An 18,336-nucleotide genomic window follows, 5' to 3' on the forward strand; every position below is an offset into this window, starting at 1 on the left:
GAAAATAGAAATGTGTTGAAAACACGTTTAAAGCTAAAAAGTACTGAATTGAATTCACCATAACATTTCTGTCTGTTCAGGAATGAAAGTAAATAACAGCAATTTGGGATCTAAAAAATGAAGATAATAACAATAATAAAAAATTAACGACATATGCTTTGTTACAGCGTACTTTACATTGGGTAGTGGCCTAATAAATTTATTAAGCAATGAAATTCACCGCTGTGTTCTGTCAATTAGTTTCTCGATAAATACCATGAGATTGAATCAGCCAGCTGGTAATGAAAATTAAAAATGAGTTTGTTTGTTTTTTAATACAGACCTATGAGCGGTTTAGCTAAATATGTAAAACCCACTGGGGTCACCCCACTGGTTGCCTTGGTAGCACCAGAGGTTTGGTATCGAACACTAAATTAACCTTAGCTACACAATAGAAGACACGACGAAGACGTGGATACGTATCTTAATACTACACCTCTCATGTGGAAGAACTGAGAAGCTGTCTCCAGTTACGTCTCCGGAGGCCAGCAGAGCTGACACATTAACTTCTGACACCAAGGGCCACCGCTGTTTGTTGTTTGAAATCGTTCCCATTAGCTAACACAAGTATGCCCAGCACAACAGGGAGAAGTGACTTGCCACCCACAAAAATAATCGTCGTCTACAGGAACGGAGATGCCTATTTTCCCGGCAGGAAAGTAGTTGTGAATCCGCGGTACGTGCCATACTTTGACAACTTTTTGACATCTCTGACCAAAGGGATTGAAGCACCTTTTGGCGCTGTGAGGAGGCTCTACACCGCCACACAAGGCCACCAAGTTCACCATCTGGATGACCTTCAGCACGGGAGTGAGTATGTCGCGGCCGGAAATGAGGCGTTCAAGAAACTGAAGTAAGTGTCATGTTTTAGGGGTGTCCTGTCTGAGTTTACTTGTATATACTGGAATCTACAGGTTTTTTCTTTAGCTTCATTTGTTGGCAAGGGGATTTGACTAGGCTGGTACTTAATATTCATTAAAACGCTCTGAATATGTCAGCTTATCTTAAATAAAGTCTAATCTGTCTTTAAATGTGATCTTTTGGACCCAGTATTTTAGTCTAGTCAGCAGAGCACTGATCTTGAGCATACTTTTACATATATAACTATTTGATTTCAATTAGTTTTATCAGATCTAAAGATGCCTTACACCCACATCCTTGCATAAGTTTCCTTGTACCTAAAGGTAATTTGATTTTTTTATTGCCTTCAAGTTATTGGGAAATAGCAGCCAAGAAGCCACAGAATAAGAAAAAAGAACAGGTAGGAGCAATGTTTTGTGTGTGTGGTCAGTTATAGTGAAACTTTTTTCATGTGTCCTTGTTTTAAGTTTAACCATTCTGCCTGAATGCTGATGCCATCCTTAAAATCTAAGTTGCTCATGAAGGTGCTGAAAAAAAACCCCCCACTCAGTTCCTCCTTTATGAAATTTTCAGATCCAACCTGTTGTTCACAGCAGGATAGTAGTTTCTGCCCGCTGGAAGAGAACTGCTGATGAGTCTTGCACAATAAAGTGAGTATTGATTTTAAACTGCATACATATTTTTCCACGGTGTTAAAAGAATAATGTTCTCTGCCGTGCTGTGCAATGCAAGAAACAATTCCATTTATTTATTCATGGATCTTTGTGTGTCGTGTTTTGTTTCATAGTGTCTTCACCAACGGAGAAGTGCTGGTTCCTCCGGCTCGAATACGGATCCCAAAGTATACCCTTAGAAGCTGGGAAAACGTTTTAGCTATGGTGACAGAGAAAGTGCGTCTTCGCACGGGTGCTGTTTTCAGGTAATGTCAGGACATTTAGTCATACATCATTTTTAAACTAGTTAACTGGAGTATCAGTGAAGGTTGTTTTCCTCTTGCCTTCTAATTTAGAACGTAATGTGATTAGTGGACACTTTACAGTCAATTTAAATGCAGAAAAATGATACTTGGGAAGGAGAGTAGAGGGACTTTTGCAATTAATTAGAGATCGAGACCATGTGTGGTTGTGATGTATTCAATAGATTTCATTCAGGCAAAGACGTAGCTGAAACTATCACTAAACATTACTGCAGTGAGTTGTTTTTCTTTATTTGAGCTTTCAGGCTTTGCACATTAAATGGACACCCTGTCTCCGGTCCCACTGAACTGGAGAACAACCACTACTATGTTGCAGTCGGTTCAGAAAAGTTTAAGGCTCTCCCATATTACCAGTGTGTCCCCAGGAGGGATTTGCTTAGGGAAAATAACATGACTGAAGGGTACGAGATGTGATCTTTCATGGCTTTTTCTATATGTCCAGAATAAACACTGGATTTGATTTTATTTCGATAAAGAAAGCAAAAATGTGTTTGTCAGTATTGTTTTTCCTTTTCTTCCCTGCAGCCAAGGCATCCTGCCCAGTACCAAAATCAAAAGATGTGCAAAGAATGTGGTGAGTGTTGATGCACTTTGCCATCTGGTCCTTCACGTTCTCCTAACGTGCTAAATTGGTACCCTTTTCCCCCTGAACTCCCTCCGGGTCATTGTTGTAACACTTTGTTAGACTCACAGTTGAAAAGCGTATCTTTGCACACACAGCATTTCAATTAACATTTCCCACGTGTGAGACTTGTTGTGGGGGCGCAATTCGTTATGAAACACCACTATCATCTATCACTGTCTGCAGGAGGCATTGAGTTACCGTTGCTTTCCAGTTTGATGGGTAATTCCCACAGAGACAGGCTGGCCCACTTGATCAAGTGCAGTGAGCCTCATAGACAGATCATATGCACAAGGGGGACTTCGTTTACAGCAAACTAAAAGAAAAAGAAATCTCTTATTCAAACAAGAGCTGGGACTATTTGTATTGTGATTAAGTTGACAGTGAAATGCTGCGAACCCATACGGGGATTGCGCTGCTGTGGGCCCGAGATGAACACCAAATCACGTGATGAAGATGAGAACATGCCCACTCAGCAGGTCTAGGTAGAGATGGGCCCCACTGTGACAAATGTGCCTGACATGTGATTTTTATAACCATGAAAGATGACAGTGCTCTGGCAGATGTCAATTTTTGTTAGATATAGAAAAATGTCCCTTGCTTTATCTCCAGCTTTATCTGCATTGGATTGCCTTTGAATTTAGAAATAATTTGAATATTTATTAGTTATATATAAAAGATCTCTTCATTATATTAACAGCTATGCAGCCATAAAGCAGTAGATGAAAATTACATTGTTACGCAACTTTGCTTATCTGATACATTAGCTAATAAGACACAACAACCACAACTTTTGCCATTTCACTTAGTACCATGAGGTGGAGACAGAGACAGAGCTATGCCTGTGTTTTGCATCCTTCGTTTCAGTGTAGTGTTAGTCATTCACTAGACATGAGGCTGCCACATTTTACTTTCCTCGCCTCTGTGTCTGATCCCTCATGAATTTGTAAACATGATCTGACCAGTTAATAAGGGCCTTTCAGAGGGGGAGATATGCAAGTGACAAAAAATTACCCAATCTGTCTTGATCTGTCAGCTGTTTAGCTTACTGATTACACATACATTTATAGGGTCGTGTCCATCATTAATTTCAGTTTGACCTCACAAAACAACAGCAGTCTGATTTGAAACGCCCGTAAAAAAAGACCCTTTAAACATGCCCACTGAGGTTGTGTAAAATGTAACCTTGCTCTGCACGGGAGCCGTGTCTGTCCTGTCCGCACCGGCGGCGGACCCGTTTCTGCACTGCTGGACGGGACATCTGGTGTGGAGCAACCACCGACTAAACTGACAGCTCTGCAGAGTGTAATAATGAAACTCTCCAGCACATCGTGTTCCCATTGGAAGCAAGCATGCTGTATATGCTGAGTTAAGTGTTTTACAGACATGATGAGGTAGAAACTTTTGAGGTAGACATAGCATAAAGAGAAGATTAATAGGGGAGAGAGGAATACAAAGAGACAAAGCGAAAAAGAGAACAACGGCGTGCATCGTGCAGTACACTTAGTTATTATGGCAATCGTTATTATGGCAGTTAAGCAGTGCTTTATATGTGCTCCACATAAAGAGCCCTGTGTAAAAAAAAAAAAAAAAAGCCCAGAAAGGCTGACTAAACCTTTAATATCTGTGCTTTCTGACATCATTGATGATTTGCTGCTTCTCCTCGTTTCCTCTGTTTCCCATGTATGAGCTCATTGGTTAGGGGAAATAGCAATGCCCCGAGGAAGACTTTACCCCCTCGCTGCTGCCAGTGTGTCTACTCACTGAGGACTCGGCCCTGGGAGTGGCTCAGACTGATATCACAGTCAGTATGGCTGGAGGCTGGTCAGTCCAATTGTTTAGGACCCCCTTTTTTCCCCTGGCTATCATATCACCGTGTCCTCTTGTTGACTCCAGTTTTTGGCCACACGAGAGAGCCACAGATTACTTGCTGTCCAGCCCTCCTGAGCCCCCTTCACACTAACTCTAGCACTCTCTTTGTCTTTCTCTCTCTCTGTCTCTGGAGCCTGATGACACACACAGTTGTCTGCTCCCGCAGGACCTGGTACTGTAGATATGTAATGCAGACCGAGAGGCTATACTGTATGACCTCAGCTTTTCCACTGCCATGTCTCTACTTCTGCTGCTGCTTGTTTTTGCAATCTTCCGGCTCCTTCAGCACCCCTCGTCCTCTGCTTTCTCCTCCCCTGTGCCCTGCTTGCCACTCTCCCTGAGCGAGACAGCTTTGGATTGAGCTCGGTTTATTTAAATACCATCTATTTACATCTCACCGCAAGCAAGAAAACAAGCTGCTCAATATTTGATGGGCCAGATAGAGTTTGATTTAAAACTTTATCGCAAAGTTGTTTCACATCACTCGCAGATGAACCGAGGTTACAGGAGCTGAATTAGCAGCTTATCACCGCGACGGTGCCACTGCTCCTTTGTCTTTGATCTCATGCGGCCGCGGACACCGCCGCGCTAGAACATGAACTCTCTTTCAACTCTCCTCCTCTGAATATAGCAGACAAACTTCACACTTCTTTTGTTCTTTTACTTTTTTTTTTCTCCCTCAGCCCACTAACGGCTGTATAAATTCAAAAGAATATCAACAGACTTTGCCTCTGCATTAAAGTAAGCAAACAAGTGCAGAAACAACGCCGCTATTCCCCGGACTCCATGTTAGTGAGCTTGCAAACACCACTGCCAGAAGTGTATTCTGGTGGAAGCCCGAGATCACTACACTATCCCCCGAGCCAGCCCAGGGATCCTGCAGTAAAGAGCACTGTAGCTGAAAAGTCACATTAAGTCAGCTCTCTCTCTCGATCTCTATGTCTGTGTCTCTCATTCTCTGTAAGGGAGACATACCTCACCTTGCTACCTGCGGAGGGGATGAGGAGCCTGCGAGGAGAAAATTGCCTTTTGTGGAAGCATTAATTCAGATGTGTACCCTGCTGTCTGAACATCACTGAACTCTCCCCACTGCTCTCTCTCTCTCTTCTCTTCCTCTCTCACTCCTTTGCTCTCCCACCATGCAACTGAGTCCCAAACCTTTTTTTTCCTCCCCTCCCCATCAATAACCTTCTGCTGTCTGCTGCTGAAGAATAAGTTATTCCCTACGACTCCCTCCCTTTCCCTTTAAGCTTGTTTGGATTTTCATTGTTTGATCTGGGTTGATAAATAAGACAAATGCAGTTAGAAATTCATGGCTGCCCTATTTCATCAATAAATGATTAGTTTGCCACGCTCCCTAGTGATTGATAGGTTGTGCACGGGATGTATTGGAACCAGATGAATTCAATACAGTAGGAGTCAGCGGGGAGTTACAAAACATATCAGCTCATGAAAAATTGAGGTCAATGGAAAATGTAAAAAAGCTGCTGAAAAAAGAGGAGAAACAAGCCTTCCTGTCTTGTTTTCTTGTTTTACTTCTTCCTCTTTACAAAATGAGCGATAAGTCAATGATGAATCACAGACCGAATGTGAGGACATATACCTTAATCCGGGCCTCTCTGCTCTCCTCTCTTTTGTACCTCCATGTGGTTTGCTCAGACAAGCTCTGGAGAAGACCTTGAGCACACAGCCAGGGGCCAGACAAAGAAACTCACAGCCAAGGCAGAGAGAACCAAACAACAAGGGCAGGTGTCCAAGAACCCAGTTCTCTTCCCCCCAGTGGGTAAGCAGAGCACTATAGAAATATTGTCTTTACTGCCTCGCTCTCTAGCCCCTCTGTCCGCAGAGTTTTTGTTTTCTTTCTTTTTTGTTGTTGTTGTTCTTCTTCAACACTTTCTTCTTTGCTATGATGACAGAAAGAAACCTGTTGGATTTTGAAGACCATCTATGCGCTTTGTGTAAAGCATGTTTGTGTTTGCAACTGTACATTTGTAAGTCTTCTGTGTGTGTAAGTAAAGAGATGTAACTCCTAGTCTGTGCTGATAATGCAGAAAATCTGCCATTTGGCAGGTGAAGGAGATTTCTTTGGAATCTCAGCCTGTTCTTTTTAAGTCCAAACAGAACAGAGCTGTGCGCCGTTTCAAAGGAACACTGCTCTTTTCTGTGAATATTAATAAAGAAAAAGACTTCAAACACTATCAAGGGGGCTTAAATCATAGATGAATTCAATCAGGCCATTTTGTTGAATACGTATCCTGAAAGCCTGGTTAACTATCTAGGGGGAAACAAAAATGCTCTTATTTTCTCTTGATGCAGGAATCAAGATGGTAATGAGTTATTAATCTTAAGCAACACTGACAGAAGTAAAGACAAATATTCTTTGTGTGCTTTAAATGTGATACTCAGTATATCAATAATAATAACACTGTCTGTATCTACTCATGCAGTTGTTGTTGTGCCATCTGTGCGCAGTAGTACGATTGCTTCACTTGAAAAACACATACTGGTATGGTAGCATTCGCAGGCTAATTGCTACTGTTTGAATCCTGCCATGATTTCATATGTTGTGACTGAGATACTCAGTTCTCAGGACACATTTCTGCTTACTACTGTATCTGTAACCACATTAGCAAAGTCCCTAAAGTTAAAAAGCAAAGTTTTATGTCTTCTTTATAATTATATCAGCTCTTAAAACCCTTCATACAGACAATAGCTCTGTGCAGTGTTCACAAGATTAATCTGGAATGAGGTCAGAGATTTAAGACTTTTTATAGATTTCTAGACAAAAAAGTAATTCTAAGCTTTTTTGTGGTTGTGTAAATGTCTCTTTTCACTTAACACATGAAGCAGAGGCATTTTTTGTTTACATTGTCTTTTAGTGTTTTCGATGATAAATCTTGCATGTGTGGTTATTTATTATTTAAATTAAATTACTTAGGGCAATTGAAGTAGATTTAAGTTCAAGAGCATGTTTCATTATTCACATTCTACGCCGTATCAGATCTAGCAGACGAAAAGGAATTTGTTTACAAGGGTGACGTTGCTGTATGAGGCACGTCCCCACATGCATCAAGAGCAGCCTGTCACTGTCAGGATGTAACCCTGGACCAAAAGTTCACGCCGGCTGGCCATATTTGTGGCAGGGCAGCTGTGGCTTTCTGTGGCCCTTAAGTCTGGGGGACCACTATAAATAAATAAATGGCTTGACAGCAACATTGATCTCTTGTGAAGTTGAACAGGAGTAGAGAGGAGAGAGAAAGCGAGTGTGTAGAAGAATGAGACGGCGACTGCCAGCAGATGAGGTAATTGTGATTAATCACTTTTCTCAGAGGGCAGCGTGTTCAATGCACAAAACAAAAGGAGTGAGATGGCAGGAGCAGCAGAGGTGCAGGAAGACCGCCAGTTGAAGGTGGATCTGCCAATTGATCAGGTAAAACATAATCCCATACTGTAGCGCTACAGTCTGATGAGGTCCTTAAAGCTCGCAGTTATTTAACAGCTTGGCCTGATATCAGACAGGAAATAAGAAGTGATTTGAGTGTGAAAACACAGCACTGCCAGAGAAAAACATAACCCACGTGAACATGGAGAAACATGTAAAGCTCCTTGGCTCCTTGCGGATTTTATTACGCTTTATATGTCAGTTATTATAATTTTTACAGCTCGTCATTGGAGACACACTAAAGTATACAAGTTGATCATCACAACAAGCTGTTTGCATTTGATGTAAAATGAAAGGGTTAGATGAAAGACGTGCCTGCAGCTTTAGTAACCTCTCTCCCCCCATCGGTGTTCTTCCTATTAAGCTTTACCTTTCTGTATGTTTCCCAACATCAAACGGAATTGCGAATATACTTCTAGTACAGTATAATACTATTTTCTGCTCAGAATAAGGGCTCATGAATGCTCAGCAGAACAAGCTACATAAATATATAAATATTGTAAAATCAATACAGCACTACAGTACAGTGTAAGCCAAAGGGGATCTTGTGTGTTTTTTCCCCCTCCCTGCAGGTTGAGGCCAAGATAGTTGAAGAGGAGTATGAAGATGGGAATCGTTGTGCGAGTTCCTGCAAGGCCTCCCTCCGTAATTCAGATGACTCGAGTACGCAAAGGTCTTCCACCACAGATTCCGGGAAAAATGTAAGTACACTTATTATTAGTTTAATGCAGTTAGTATTTCACATTCAGTTCATTTTTACTTTATTATTATGTCCAATTTTCTCATTTCCTTTTGGATTAGGTCACATAAAAAATGGTCTAACCAGCAATTATGGTAATGATCATTTCCATAATTGTAATAGGGTCACATAGACCTGCTTTCAGCAACTATACTTTCACTTAATGCACGTGTAACATTTTTTTCTGTCTCCATGGTTATTTTGGTGTATTTGCTATTTACTAACACAATCTTTCTAAGGGGCAGAAGGGAACATTAAAAGGTACAGAACACATTACTAGTACTACAAAGGATTTAAATTACCTGTGTCTCAGTTACGTTTTTGTAGGACGCGTTTAGAGCCAAGCTGTCGCCCCAGATACTGCAAATCATGGAGTTTTCATGGTTGAAAAAGAGGCCCATAATAATAATATGCAGTTGTATTTGATGTCTGTCCTTTACTCTGGTTATTGTGCGCATTAACATTGATGAAGTGGCGAGTGAGCTGTGTATACAGATGTTGTTGCACGGATCTGTGGTCCCCCCGAAATTACGCTCATTTAAATAAACTTATTTTGCTCTAATAATCCTCGAGGGACAGCGATATGAAGCCGTGTAACTGTGATAAATGCACACAATAGTTGGGTGATATTACTATTCCATGCAATTTCATTCGGCTTTGAAATGAGAAGATATTGAGTCTTATTTAAGCAATCAATAACCTAGAACATTTCGTTTTAATGAAAACTATAATTTTAAGCAGTGGCAATTACACCGTAGGGGAATGTTTTGGTGTGGTGATGATTTTGCTGCCGTATGCACTTTTGCAATAAAGATATTCTTCGTGGGATAATTATTGACTTCTGGGGGTCGGTTATGACCCTGGCTAAAGACCTCATCAATAGCTTAATTCATTACTTATCACTTTTAGTCATACATGAATATTGCTGATTCAGATTTACTATGGATTGGGGTGGAGTGACCATTAGATAATGGGAAATAATAATAATGATAATCCCTGTATGGACTCAGCTATGTTTGCAATAATCATCTTGCCAAGTAGCTTTTGATCTGTCAGCGAATGGAGAGTGGCATAAGATGGAATTTTAGCTGAAAGAACAAATCCTAAGCAAAAATAACTCTAGTTTGCAGTAAAAGTGTGTCAGCACTTTTAATCAGACCGGCTGCCTTACCAAACTTTGATTTGTTTATGTTCATTAATGTTTTATCAGCACTGTACTTACATTATAGTTAAATGCCTTTGTCAAGCCAGAAATAATAGCTCTGCAGGTAAGACTTACCTTACCTAACGTCTAATCATCCTTCATGCATACTCATACTTGTTTTTTCCCACTGAGGCCAAACAAGCTGTCGCTGTCTCGTTGTCAGCAACCTCATCATTTAGAGGGCTGTGAATAATAATGAGGGATAACTGCACTGCTATGACTCATACTTTCAGCTGAGTCCAGACAGATTTCCTCCCACTCCGGTGCTCGTGAAATGCCCCGTGTACTCTGTATACGTGCATGTATATGGTAGATATTGATGACCAAATTCAATTACATGATTACATTTTCAGTTGAAGCTTTAAATGATTTATTGCAGTGCATTTAAATAGTGAATACATTTGCAGACAGTACAGCGGTGAGGCGGTGCTGTGCATGTGGTATTGACCTGTGTGGTCCAGGCCAAGGAAAGAATAACGAGATTCAGCGTCTCTGCCAAGTGGAGATGTCCGCTGAGAGTGAACACAGGCTATCTTGGTGTTAGGAAGCAAAGGATGGCGGGCTGGAGCTTGATGCACATTTATCAAAGCTGCTCTTACACTCACTCCACTGACTTTTGTTGGGCTCTCTGCAGGTTGGCTTTTCCTTTAGAGTGCACTCTGTTAAGGATCTGATTGATTTCATGACGGCCTACTCTGTCTGTATTGTAGATGTCATACACTTTGAGGAAATGTGGACAAGGGTAGATTTGTACTCACCAGTGTAATATTGTGTTCACAATTATCATTTGTTTTGATTTAACAGTATCGGCTGATTTATCAGCCAGTCGGCTAAGCATTTTTTCTTAATTAATATTGTTGGAAATGCCAATGAAACTAGGTATGCTTGATCAATTGCCTTCCTCTCCTTAAGAATTTTGTGATAAAAAAAATCAAATCAATATTGACCACACCATTGATCCATTCCTCTTCTTTCTCCGTTGCATTTGTCTTTCATCTGTTTTCCTGCTGCTCTTCCATGAAGCTTAGGTTAGCCATTTCATAGACCTTAGTCTCCACATGCAAGGTCAACTATAATCAACTCTAGACAATGTCACCGCCTTGCTTTTCCAGAGAGCTAAGCGGAGGAAGACGACTCCTCTGGGCTTTTAAGGACCTGCAGTATTATACCATTCAATTACTGTTCATTAGACAGTGTACAGCCATTAATCAGACTGAGATGTTCTGCTAGTCCTCAGCGGGGACAATGAACTGGGGAAATTTATTCTGGCTTCCTGTCTAGGCCACTGTTTAGTGGTAGGGAGAGAGATGACACATGGGAGCGCGCTGAAGCTTTCAGTGCTTCACTCTCCCTGGTATCTGTTTTCAAGTGAACTTCTTCACTTCATGCAGCCCCGTCGCTGAGTTTCAAAAACACGGGCTTTGTCAGAGATTTACTGCATATGTGGGAGAGTATTACAAATCTGATATATCACCGAAAGGGGAGAAAGCTGACAGATTAACTGATTAGCGCTTCATATGCATTGAATATGACTAGATGATGATATGAAAAGTGGATTTATGTTTTCCAGGAGGCTAAAGAGAGGGAGGCGTCTTCCAAGCTCGGCAGAACACGGTCGCAGATGTCCCTGTTTTTCAAGGGTATGTTCATCAAAGCATAAAGCCTGGTAGGAGATCAGTGGCAGCCCCCATGTTCCTCTCCACAGCACCTAATGCACCCATAAAGAGACCGCTAATACACTCGGCATTACCAGTTCCTCCCTGACATTGCATGTCGCTGGAACCGCAACCACCTCTCAACATCTGGGAGAGCTTTATAGCGTGCTTTATGGAGAGCATGTGGTTGAGTTTTTTTTCTTTTTGACTAATCTAAGATGACTTATTCTAGTATTAAAGGCACCTGCACATCAAGGTGTGCCATGCTCAGGGCTGGCATTGTTCACCACTCTTTATATTTCCCATGTTGTTTGCAATCTTGAACCATTCAGACAGAATAAGAATTATACATACTTATGTTACCATTAGGAAAAAATTTTTTTTAATTGGCTTTACATGAGCTGGCCTTTATATAATTATTTAAAAAAGAACATATCTGAATGAATTATGAAAAAAATGTACCATGAACTTTTTTTCCCCTTTTTATGGAGGTGAGAGTAACCTAGCTGAACCTCAACCAAAACAATGACATTCTCCTTTCTTGGGGAATGTGCCTTGCAGTTGGTTCAAGCAATTTCGTTATAATTGCCTACAGAACATTGGCTTTGATTTTTAGGACCATTCACTGGTTTCACAATATCGTCTTCTGTCCCTGGAGGAAATTCCGAAGGTGACTAAATAAAGCAGGATGCGAATCCCTGCAGGTGGTTATCTCTGTCTGCCCTTCAGTTTGAGGTTCGCTCTGTCGGTGTCCAGGAAATCACTGCATCCAGCGCTAACAGCGGGCCTCCTACCTCCCTCATCTGCCATCCATATACACTCACATATGCACAGAGTTATCTAACAGACAGGAGGTTAGATTAAATGTTTCTCTTATACAGCTGCACATGATTTTTGTGTACATACATGCATTCTCTTTCAATTATCTTCATATTGATAGTAGCAGAGGATGCAAGGCAGCCCCGTACACTCCAGTGAGTGATTTCCCTGCAGAATATCAGTGGGCACTACAGGGGGCATTCGAAATAAATCACAGCACGTTATTGCTTGCCGACTTGAGACCCACATCCACATTTTTCTGTCCCTATCACATTGCGTTGTTGTTGCTGTTTATGAATTGTTCTGCATCATTCATACCTCATATTCTCCAGCTGTCACAGTGGATCTGCAGATGACACAGATGCACAGCATAACTGGAGAGTCAGCGGAGGGAATAGGGATGTGATAGGAAATGCAAGTTATCTCTAACAGAATCATACCTGCCTGCCACCTGCTTTGCATCAAAATGTCAATATGTGAACGAGTTTTTATTCTAGAAGGTTTTTTTGGCACAGTTTTCTAAGAGCAAATCAACCATCAAAGCATTTGGCCTGCTTTTTTCCACATTTTTTTTTAACTCAGGAGAATTGCGTCTTGATGTCCACATATAATAGGAAGAGAAACTGGCTTCAGTTTGGTGGAGATTCTCCTTCAAAAGTTATTGGCACCATGTACAATGGCTTTATAATTTATGAGAACTGTTAGGCCCTCTGACAGAAGTTGTAAACCATCTTGACTGATTGGGTAGATATAGGATGTGTGCAGTCATGGCATATTGTTGCCTGCATGTGCGTGCGGCATGCACAGTTCCACGGCTTGCTCTGTCACAGATAAATTACTCCACACAGTCAAATTAAGTTGTTGTAAATCACCTCGTGGACCCGAGACTAGTCCTGAGTGACGACCTTTACGCCTATTTGACTTTAACTCTTATTTATGTTAATCACATCTGTATTATGCCCACAGTAAAACTGTGTCATATTTGAAAAGGTCATTGTTTTCTGGAAAAGAATAGAACTGTGACACACACACACACACACACAAGCTTTGTTTATTAGCACGTGAAGTAAGACTTCAAAATTTTGCATGGTTACCAGTTTTTGTGTTTTTCTTTTTCAAACTCTTTTTACAGGAAGAAAATTGAAACTTCAACATTAGTTGTTTAGATCTGCATGAGATTCACTCCAGAGGTATGCTCTATAAAAACACTATAAATGATTTCATCGATTGAACTTTTAGCTCAAATGCACAAAATATATTGTTGTGTAGTCGAGCTGCATATAAAGCACAGCAGTGTTCATTAATCATACAGCATGTACAAATTATAACAATTTGTGCACGTTACGATTACCTGGTGGGAAATGATTATGAAATCCCCGTACGAAGAGTCTGATTATAGCTTTGGCAGTAAATAATCTCATGTTCAATGGCTGTTAATCCCGTTTACTACAGAATATATAGCATATTCTTCATTTGCTTTTTATTATCTTTCAGTTTTTATTAAATCAAATATCAGACTGTCTCCACTTCCAATGACAAAAAGCAGCCTTTCTTCAAAGTTGGAAGAAAACATATGCTTTTCTTCTTATTCAGCATATACATGTCGTGAGTGGCCTTCAAGAAGCTGCGCGTCTCAATAGCAGTATGTTTTTTTTCTCTATAATTTACCATGGTGAAGAATAAGAAGGACCAAAGGCTGTGTGTTAGAAATCAGCCATTGTGATGTGAAAGAGGCATCTGTGTGTGATCTTCGCAACACTTGAGACGACAGGCTCTGTGAAGTGCACCACTGCCCAGTTACACATGAGCTTTGATTGCTAGTTTGTTCTGTGCGTAGCCCCATAGCTTTGAACTGTGTCTCAAGATGAAAGCCAACCTTGTCCACAGTATGTCCACTGCAGACCGCTGCTGTTGCTTATTTGCTTCAGGCATGATCAAGAGCTTTGGGACTATTCTTTTTTTACAGTTTTTTACCATACTGCATTATGTATAATTTATCATACAGTGGATCCTGAGACAGCACCCTGTCTCCACTCCATTTTAATTTAAAGCCTCGTCTCTCTTTCCGTATCTTGCATTGACTGTGGTCAGTGTATGATACCACTCAGGTATGTCTTTGTTGTGTCCAGTTAACAGACTTTGATATTTGTGGCATTGGAGCATGCGCACAAAAAAAAGAAGAAAAACTCAGTTCCTTTTCTCTCTCTCTCTCTCTTGTCCTCTCTTTGCAACCCTCTCTCTGTTTCTCAGAATCATAGAATACAGTGTCACACTGCTAAGGACCAGACGTCCTCATTCTCTTCTGTCTCAAGAAGCCAGCTGCTCATGTATAAGATGAAACAGTGTTATAAACCAAATAAAAATGTCTTTTCTCCTGACAGCCCCGGCGTGAATATATGGCCTCTTATTCCAGTGAATATATTGCATAATTATGTATGGTTATGAATATTACATGGAGCCTCACACTGGGTGCATGGTAAGACGCCTAATTGCAGAGTTTAATTATTAAGAAGCAAAGGTCCTGAGCGGGCTTTGCGAGAAGCACTTTTGATAAATTATTTTTTGCAGTTTTCTGATGAATTATTTTGGGGGCTTGTGTCTAATCAGCGGGCATAGTGGACGGCGTAACTGCTCTTGAGAGGGACTTATCTTCCCATGGAGAGGAATTACTATGCTGATTAAATCCACTGAAATCAACTAATAACTTAATGATATTGGAGTGGCCCAAAAAAAAAAAAAAAAAAAAGAATCATTGCCTCTCATAGTGCTGGCCATGAATAACACAAGGGCACAGTGATGGGTAGAATGAGGGCTATTGCTGTTGACCTTGGGGCACAGCTTTAATATTTCTCTGTAACACGAGGGAGGGAAAGTGTGTGATGGTATGTACTAAAGCAAACCTCATTTTAAATAGTGTCATAGTGCTTTACTTTATACTTCATATAAAGCACTTCAAGGAAAAAGTCCAGAGAGGCTGACTAAACAAGGAATAATAAACTAGATCACCCTCAAGTACTGCCAAATCCACAAAGCACAGTTGCTTGTGTAACTACAGCACTTTGCTACAGCCACATCTTCCTCTCCAGCATGTACTATAGCTTAGACACCCACACAGTGTTGCTCAAGTGTTATATATTCACTTCAAATGCTCACTGCATTGAGAAAAGTTTAAGGGTTGACCTCAGTTTTATGTCAAAAGACATTTCAAAAATGGATAAAGCAGACTTCTCCGCATGTTACCTCAAATACAGAACTATTGCACTTGATGTATTCTTCCATAAAAGCTAATGGCTGTAATGCTGACAGTAAGAGTCACTGACCCACTTAATCACAGTTCTATATCACGCTGTGATGTTGCGAAATTTAGTTCACTATAAATGTGGGATAAAATGCGAGGGAATAGCGGTGCTCCTTCCTTTCACCTCCTACAAAATGAATACTGGTCTAGCACATATGAAAGGGAGTGCAGCTGCTTTTCTTCAGATAGCACAAATATGTGAATAATTGATCGATATTGATGTGAAAATCACCTAAGTGTAACCAGGAGCTGTTTGTTTGGAAGCCTCCCATGGAGGGCAGGAGTCTAGCCATCTGCCAATAGCACGTCAGTCATCGTGCGCGGCGGGCACTCTGACTGATTCACAGAGCTGAACAATTGTTCTCAGTGTGATGTTTCTGTAAATCACACATTCTGCTTTTAACCAATGCTTGACGCTTGCTTTGAATGTTTCAGGTTGGTTTCAGTCAGGGGTCCGCAATGCTGTCTGGAAGTAATGGGTATATACCGATTCGGTTTTCTAGTTGTTATATAATTGCAGTGATTATAAATGATAGATTTGTGTTTGCATTTAATCTATAGAACTCAGCGAAACAGATGATGCATCTACATACACAATGTAATACTCTGCAAAATTCTTGAGCCATGCCTCACTACACGGAAAGTCAGTATATAAGGAAAGGAAGAGTTTGTACAATCTAATGAGCTTGAAAGTCAGTATTGGGTGTTCTTTATCTCAACTCCCTTAGGCAGCTTTTGTGTAATTTCTTTGAGTAGTCTTCAGGAATAGTTTTCCAGGCCTTTTGTTCTGTTCTCTGTCAAGATAATCCCAAACTGCTTCAATAATGTTGAAGTCTGAGTTCTGGGGAGGCAAGTCCATGACTGATTGAGTTTCATTGTGTGTTTTTCAAACCTAATATACTTACTGTACTGACAGTGTGTTTGAAATTGGTGTCATGCTTAAATCAGACACGTTCCAGATGATGTTGCAGGGTGGATAAAAATCTGATGGTACTTTTCTGTCTTCATAATTCCAATCCAGTCTTGACAACCCTCCCCCCAACACTGGCCTCCTTAATGACCAAAAATTTCTCATTTGGATTCATCACTACATGATACCTTTGCCACTGATTTTTCACTCCAGTTTTTCTGTAATTTGGTTTACCTTAGCCTTTTCTCCCTGTTTTTTTCTACCTTCAGAGGGCTTCTATGTAGGCCTTTGCAAACAGTAGATGCAAAAACTTTCATTTGTCCTCCACTCGTCCAATTTCCTCAAACCTTGTTAAGAACACATTGCACACCATGCTGAGATATGCCACGTTGTTGGCTAATTATTATATGCTTTTGCTTTAGGTTCATCTCTTGAGTTAGATGTCTTTTTATGCTTGACTCATATAGGTCAGTGCTAAAGTATGTGACATAAAAAACACAAAAACATTTCTTTAAAAATGGTCAGGTACAAGGACTGAACTGAAAATGAGTGAAAAAGCAGCCATATCATGTCCACAGAAAGGCTTTTAAAGACTTTGAAAAAGCTTTAATACTCATCATTACTTTTTACAAGAATTACAAGAAAGTCTGGCTCCTTGGATATAAAATATAAAGAAGTGAGGGATGGTTCAAGACGTTTAGACAATACTGCACGTGTTGCTTTTTAATCTTTACCCAGCTAAATTAACGTATTTGGAAACAGTGTAAATGTAGCATATGGTAGTTGTGCTACTTGTACAACAGCCTTGTATGATAAGGTGTGGGGCAGCTTTGTGCAGGTAAAAAGTTACTTTAGTGCCTTTTTCCTAGTTACACGAAAGCTATTAGCATTTGTATCAGAAACGTATTTGAAAATTGCTGATGGTCATTTTATACAGAGGCACCATGTGCCTTGAAACCTGCACAGATAGTTGGTGTTACAAAAAGGCCTTTTTACAGCTGACATCACCCAGAGCCACCAGGAGGCCACTTTTCCCTCACTCTGTTCTGTAGCTACCCACTGTCTAAAGCTAATGGCTGGTAACACAACTGAAAGCTCTCAGTCTGATAAGATAATATAGAGTCAGAGAGAAAGCAAGCGAGTTTAAGAGCGCTATATAAGTGGGATATATATTCAGACTATTCAACGATGAGGAAATGCTCTAAAAATAAAAAATAAAAAAACAAATGGAAAATGCTGCGATGATATCACTGAGCCCGGAATGCTGACGGCAGTGTTTTGAGTCACATCCAGATGGCTATGAAGCAGGGATGACAGTGGGAGCTGGGACTTACTGCTGTCCTCTCACCTGATGTCATGCTTAATAAAATAAATGAGGATGACATTATGCTTTGCAAACAGATTCATGAATTATAGAGCTTCGTTAAAAAAATTACCTGTATTTTTATGATCATGACGTTCAGTGTTTACAGCTATTGTGAGTCACTGTCAAAGCAAGTTAGGTTGGCAAGATGCATTCATAGACTGTATGGGTGCATCTTACAGACGCAGATACCTGCTAACAAATAAATAAAAGAAAATTCACTGGAGAGTCTCCAACGCAAGTCCTGTTATTTGTTATGTAACTGAATTAAAAATGTTCCAAGAGACAGCAACATCATAGAAAAACAATCCTGTTCAGTGACTTGAATTGCTATTCCTGGCACACTAAAACAGTCCACCTAGCAGCCTGTTCCACTTTACATAAAAGAGGCCACATCCCTGATAAAGATTATTGTTTTTTGTGTGTGCTAGGATATAAATATGTTTATTTCTGGTCTAAAATTGGCTTAATTTTTCTCATCCTTTCACTTACTAACTTGGTCCCTCCATCAGCTCTGGCATGCCCCACTACCAGAC

The 18,336-nt window shown here is 40.5% G+C and overlaps 1 protein-coding gene across 1 annotated transcript; it reads left to right on the forward strand.

Moving 5' to 3' along the window:
* Positions 1–608: 608 nt before the first annotated feature.
* On the forward strand, positions 609–14,507 carry dcdc2c (doublecortin domain containing 2C; the record flags this gene model as incomplete). The annotated part of the gene is made up of 12 exons (XM_080870796.1): positions 609–892; positions 1,252–1,300; positions 1,474–1,550; positions 1,688–1,819; positions 2,122–2,277; positions 2,402–2,450; positions 6,030–6,153; positions 7,700–7,800; positions 8,385–8,513; positions 11,326–11,395; positions 13,362–13,419; positions 14,480–14,507. The coding sequence occupies 11 exons, from the start codon at positions 609–611 to the stop codon at positions 13,385–13,387; spliced, it is 1,197 nt and encodes a 398-aa protein (XP_080726922.1). The 3' UTR covers positions 13,388–13,419; positions 14,480–14,507.
* Positions 14,508–18,336: the final 3,829 nt, after the last annotated feature.

This window comes from Rhamphochromis sp. 'chilingali', assembly GCF_963969265.1.
Source record: "Rhamphochromis sp. 'chilingali' genome assembly, chromosome: 21".
NCBI lineage: Eukaryota > Metazoa > Chordata > Actinopteri > Cichliformes > Cichlidae > Rhamphochromis > Rhamphochromis sp. 'chilingali'.